Below are 5,804 nucleotides of genomic sequence, written 5' to 3'. Positions count from 1 at the left end.
GTTTAAGTTGACACTTGACACTTGATGCACTTTTATTTTTAACTACTACTGTATACCTTATCACAACCAAGCATCAGCATGTGATTATTTTCTACTGTTAAGTCTCCACATTGTATTTTTGTACCTGTATACTATAGTAAGCAAAATCACATCAAAGAAATGAATATGATCACATAATAAGACATTGGAGCACCTATTTTGAATAAGAAGGAGCTTCACTGCTCACTAAAGAGATTGATTCATTGTATCCAAATTATATTACTTTTACACGTTTCTTAATCTTAGTTACTTAATCAATCTTTAATTGCAAATCATTGATTATGTAATGATGTTAGGGAACATTGAGTTGTTGCTGTGGGGTACCACCAAAACAAACAAATTAAGGTAGGATATACGAGACTTGTTGTACTACATTAACAATATTGTCTTGGTATGATTATTCATAATCTAACGGAAACATTACAATCCAGACACGACATTGACACCAGTTGTAGAGCCACTTCAGAGGCCAAGGGTGGCCGCGGTCCTCAAATATTTTCAAATTTTTGTACACACAATGATGATGTATTATTAGCCAGGTATATGTAATTCTTGCGTATAAAAACAATTCGATTGACAAGAGAGAATTCATTTTGTATGTACATTATGAGTTCTCTAGTAAAGATCACTAACTAAAAAAAACTTTAGAAAAAGATGTATTATTCTTGTAAACACAAAATTCATGTAGTAGCAAATTAACCTTTTTCTTTTGTGAATCTATATTGTCTCTGTTAGAAACAATCATATTCCCAAAGAATTAACCATTTCTCAGCTACTTCTAGTCACCTTTGTGCTTGATTAAACTTTTGTTTGGATTTACTAAAGCAATTGATATTGTGATATTGACCAATTGATATTAATGTTGGATTAATTATTTTTGCTATGAACATAGTTTCCATCAAAATTAAGATTCCCAATCACATTTATCATAATCACATCACATGTTCCATCCTAAGCACAATTTGAAATATTTTGTAAAATTCTCCAAAGCTGTTGACCAATAAGCAGGAATTGTCTTGTTGATACATTGTACATACATACATACATACATAAGTAAATATCTAAGTTACCATTGTATGGTGTGGGGAGATGGATATGGATCCTCTCCGGCTCATCCTCTCATGTTGCCCGTGTTGCCATCATCTCAATTGTCTAATCGTGTTTTTTTCCCTCTCTTTAAAACTGTTTCTTTTACCATTTGTCATTGGATGAAGAGCGGTAGAGATGACATAACAGAAAGGGCAGTAGAGGATACAATTTCGTGGGGAGACAGGACTTATTCCCAAAGAGAGAGAGAGAGAGAGAAAAAAAAAACAATTACATAGCTTATGATTGATCCTAGAAAACCATAGCCATTAAAATACATAGCAATTACATAAACCTTATAAACCTCTTCAACAACATTTCACCTTAGGATCAAACATGATTTCCACTTGCAGGCCCTCCTAGTGTTAAAGCCAACCCTTGAAGGTCACTCCTGATTTTATGTTCTTCCGGTAAGGACACAATAGCAGCGCCTTTCATGATTGGAGACGGTAGAGCATGTAGCGGTTGCCTTAAGCCATAGCAAGACTCCGAACGCGAACAATTAGTTACTTTCTCGGAATCCCTTGAATTATCCACATGATTCGAGTTCATGAGAGATTGAGTGGACGGAAATAAACACGGTAAAGAACAATTTGGCTCGGCTACTCCTGCTCCCTGATAGATTATTATTCATTTGTTACATAAATTGGTTACGAAATACAAAACTTGTACTATATACTAAAAAAATGTGACATTATATTGAAGCAAAGTTCATAAGCTTACTGGTGCAAATAAAACTCCTCTGAAAAGTCTTCCATTCACAACTGCAGTCATCAGAAAACCTGAATCAAATGCTCCGTCAACTTTTCCGCGAACTTCAGCACCAATCTAGGATTCAAAATCAAGAGTTAAACACCATAAAAGACATAGAAAATCTCATTTGAGTAGAAATTTTAAAATTTGAAAGCAAAGGGTTCACCAGCTGCTGAGTGTGTCCTCGGCTGGCAGGCTTCGGTTCTAAAGCTTGGTGTCGAGTTCCTTTTTTATCGTCATCAACATGAAGATATTGTTCTTGCTTTGGTTGATGATCTATTACATGAAGATCTTGTTGATTCATCGGTGTGCATTTCTTAAGAAATCTCTTGTTACTTAAGAAATTATCAAGGTGACAAGTGCTTGGAGTTTTATTAACGAGTTTGACTCGATGATAACGCTGAGAATCCATGACGGAAGAGGCATTTGGTTTTTGACCTGGAGTCTGTTCATGATCAGATTGAGACGGAGATGAATGTTGGGATAGTGAAAGAGAATGTTCTTCTTGTTCTGATTCAACATCCCACACCTTTGTAGCAGCAATTCTCCTCCTCTTCTGCTGTGATGTTCCTGCATAACATTGCAAATTTTAAGTTGAATCCTCGAGTCATCTTTTACGCGTGAATGAACGATATTTAACCTACCTGAATCAAACTGATACGGTTGCGCTCTTTCTGATGCAACTGCATACCCCCATTTTCCTAAGACATTATTACCAATGCGCGGAGTTTTCTGGTTCAAAACACATTGTTAGATCATTTTTCAAAAACAAATTGCTACATGATTTTTTTTACCGAGTATTCTATCAGATAGACAAATGTTAGTACATTAGTATTATTTTTTACCGTGTTGGCATCTGCTCCACCTCCAAGGATGGTCTTCTTTTCTTGATTCCAATAACTTCCGAAAACCTTGCACCCGGATATGTCGTTTGCTCCAATCTGCAGCACTAACAATTCATTCAAAGGACGCTCGTCTTCACCACACCTGCTACAAAACAAAAGCAGGCTATCAGAACGAAACTCTCGAAACTTGCCATGGTGGTTAAGGAATAAGGTAAGGCTAAATTGATCGGAAACCTACCCGCCATATATGACAATATCAGTGTCTGCAACAACAGCGGTATGAGAAAACCTCCCTTGTGGATGTTGACCGTGTATATCAAGTTGAGTCCATAAACAAGAGTGTATGTCAAACACCCATATGTCGTTGGAATAACGTTTATCTCCGACCCCTCCAATGATGTATACCTGAAATAAATCATCACAACATCTACTCATTAATTATCGGTAAGATTTAAAAAGTAATTATTGACCAATTGCGATCTAATAAAGATTTTCATCCTCTTTTGTAGTCCGTCCAACCAGAGGTTATAGTAGTTGGACACTTGGACTAATCCAATCGCTCAAATCTGAGAGCAGCGAGTAGATTAGTCCAACAAAAGACTCTTTGATGGACGGACAAGGACAACATATACATGATTTACATTTTCATTGGCACATCGTCAGTTAGCTAGTGTTGTATACTCTTTCTGGTCTCAATTATAAGCAAAAGTAATTAATCCGACACTTATTAAAATATTTATAATCAATCTTCATGTAAAAAATATTTGCATTCTAATCAAAAGTACCCTTCATATGGGAACTTGTTCTATAAATTGTAAGAATAAAAGAAAAGTTGAAAAATAAAATTATACTATTAATTTAGGGAAACTTGCCTTAGTTCCAATATTAACTGCTGCATGACCAGCCCTGACTCCTGGTGAAGAACCTTGATTTTTCAACTGTCATAAAAAAAAGAATCAAACAAAGTCATTATTAAATTAAAAATGATGATTTTTTGTCACTAGGATCCATTTCCATAAGAACAAAGAGTTTGATTCCTAGATAGAACAATTTCCTAGCCAGACTTCACGGCCGAACTCCAGATTATCATGGCCTCCTTCCCCTAGGAACCAGAGGGTTAACACCAAAAAAAGTAAATTATGAGATTAAGAGAAGAAAAAAAAATACCCTAGTCCATGTCATTGTTTCCATATCAAGCAAACTAACATCACCATGATATTGATCACCACTATCACCACCATAAACAATAACCTTATTCCCAATAGCAAGACTACAATGACTATCTCTAGGAACAGGTAAATCACCATTAACTTCAATAGAACTCCATCTCATACTTCTAAGATCTAAAATATGCAAATCATTTAAATAATTTGCATCACCTTCTCCACTACCACCAAAAATCACTAATCTTTCATTACCAACAAGTGTAGCAGTGTGACTTTCCCTTGGTGAAGGAGGTGTCCCTTCACATTTAGGCTTAATCCATTCTTTAGTGTAAAGATCAAGTATATGAGTTTCATTTACTTTCTTGAAACCATTTGTTCCACCAAAAACTATCATTTTTTGTCCTACAAGAACAGCACTATGGCTATCTCTAGGACCTGGTTTTTCACCTGTTGTAGTAACTTTGTTCCATTCCATTTTGTCAAGGTCCAAACATAGTACATCACTAAAATGCAATCCTCCACAACACCCCTAAAATTAAATCAAATTAAAAAAATTAAATTAGTACAAATGTTACATTTTTTTTTGGTTACACAAGAGAAACACATGTAACATTTTGTTACTCGGTCATAAAAATTAAATTAAATTAAATGGGAGAGGAATGAAAATGTGAGTATTTTTTTCTTTATTAAGAAAGCAAAAAAATGTGATTGGAAATTGGAAATAAAAAAACATATTGTCGCACTAATTAGAGAAAGAAAAATGAATTGAGTTGATTTGTCTAGGATAAATATGTGTGCTGAGAGAAATTAGGAAAAAACTAAAATTCAGAGAAGAAAGTGTTTTGGTTATTAACTAAAGATAGCTAGAAAGAAAGCAGAGAAGTTAAAAATAAAAATAAAAATAAAAAACTAATTATTAATCATATAACAAGAATGAAAATTATGAGAAGGACAGTACTCCAAAGAATTTTTTTAAAAAAAAACTTTTGAAAAATAATAATAATTAAATAAATAATAAATAAAATAACTATAGTATATTTTTGAATAAATAATATTCATACCCCAAAAACATATAACAAGAATGAAAATTATGAGAAGGACAGTACTCCAAACAGTCCAAAGAAGAAAAAAAAACTTTTGAAAAATAATAATAATTAAATAAATAAATAAATAAAAAACTATAGTATATTTTTGAATAAATAATATTGATTCATACCCCAAAAACATACATAAGCCTTCCAGAGAAGCAAGCAGAGTGACCCCATCTTTGAGAAGGATTGAAACCTAAGACCTTAGGATAGAACCACATTGCTTTGTTCTTAGGAGTTTTTTCAGAAAGAAGAGACTCCATATATAATATTATTGATATTTTTTTTCTCTGCTGTGGTGAGAGAGAGAGAGAGAGAGAGAGAGTTGAATATAAGTTGAAGAAAGTGCTTGACAACAATGAAATGATGAAATAATAAGGAGGGAGAAGAGAGAGTCAAAAGAAGAAGGGAAGAGAAGAGAAGTGATGTATGTATTGTATACTATCTATCAACTATCAATATCAATAGACATGAAAAGATGGGAGCTTTCAAGTCTAAATCACTGCCAACCAACAGCAACACAAGATGGTTGTTGTCAATACTACATTATTAATTAGTACTATTTTTATTATTAATTCTCTCCACATTAGTACTGTATAAATATACTATTAGTCTCATTAGTACTGTAGTATAATTTTTGTTGTACTTGATAATATTACGCGTTATCGTAAAAATTAATATTCGAATTGAGTAGGATCATATTTGGTGTGAAGTTCTTTCTTACAATTTTAAAAGTAGGTTAACGGTGTAGCTTGACGCACGTTTGTCTCTTATTTCTATGTAATTACTGTATTTTATATTTATTATTAATGAAATAATATGTAATT

At 33.3% G+C, this 5,804-nt stretch overlaps 1 protein-coding gene across 4 annotated transcripts; it reads right to left on the bottom strand.

Annotated features, from left to right (window-relative positions):
- Positions 1-931: 931 nt before the first annotated feature.
- Positions 932-5,515, bottom strand: LOC123889220 (acyl-CoA-binding domain-containing protein 5-like). Of its 4 annotated transcripts, none has more exons than XM_045938704.1 (9): positions 5,106-5,515; positions 3,891-4,418; positions 3,596-3,661; positions 2,962-3,128; positions 2,724-2,865; positions 2,523-2,610; positions 2,045-2,448; positions 1,849-1,953; positions 932-1,740 (listed from the first exon to the last, which is right to left on the bottom strand). In XM_045938704.1, the coding sequence occupies exons 1-9, from the start codon at positions 5,238-5,240 to the stop codon at positions 1,456-1,458; spliced, it is 1,920 nt and encodes a 639-aa protein (XP_045794660.1). In that variant the 5' UTR covers positions 5,241-5,515; the 3' UTR covers positions 932-1,455. The 4 variants fall into 4 exon arrangements, with proteins under 4 accessions (XP_045794660.1, XP_045794449.1, XP_045794526.1 ...); XM_045938493.1 differs by having other exon boundaries at positions 2,706-2,868; positions 5,106-5,503; XM_045938570.1 differs by having other exon boundaries at positions 2,706-2,865; positions 5,106-5,502.
- Positions 5,516-5,804: the final 289 nt, after the last annotated feature.

This window comes from Trifolium pratense, linkage group LG1, assembly GCF_020283565.1.
Source record: "Trifolium pratense cultivar HEN17-A07 linkage group LG1, ARS_RC_1.1, whole genome shotgun sequence".
Taxonomy (NCBI): Eukaryota; Viridiplantae; Streptophyta; class Magnoliopsida; order Fabales; family Fabaceae; genus Trifolium; species Trifolium pratense.
The sequence above is the reverse complement of the archived record's forward strand: the minus strand, read 5'-3'. Positions and strand labels throughout refer to the sequence as shown.

What these genes read in the sequence shown, in the direction of transcription:
- LOC123889220 (XM_045938493.1), bottom strand. Translation starts at nt 5,240, where the DNA reads ATGGAGTCTCTTCTTTCTGAAAAAACTCCTAAGAACAAAGCAATGTGG. An exon ending in GGCTTATGTATGTTTTTGGG is followed by an intron (nt 4,419 to 5,105) that starts GTATGAATCAAT and finishes ATTTAATTTTAG; the next exon opens with GGGTGTTGTGGAGGATTGCA. An exon ending in AAACAATGACATGGACTAGG is followed by an intron (nt 3,662 to 3,890) that starts GTATTTTTTTTT and finishes TTTTTATGACAG; the next exon opens with TTGAAAAATCAAGGTTCTTC.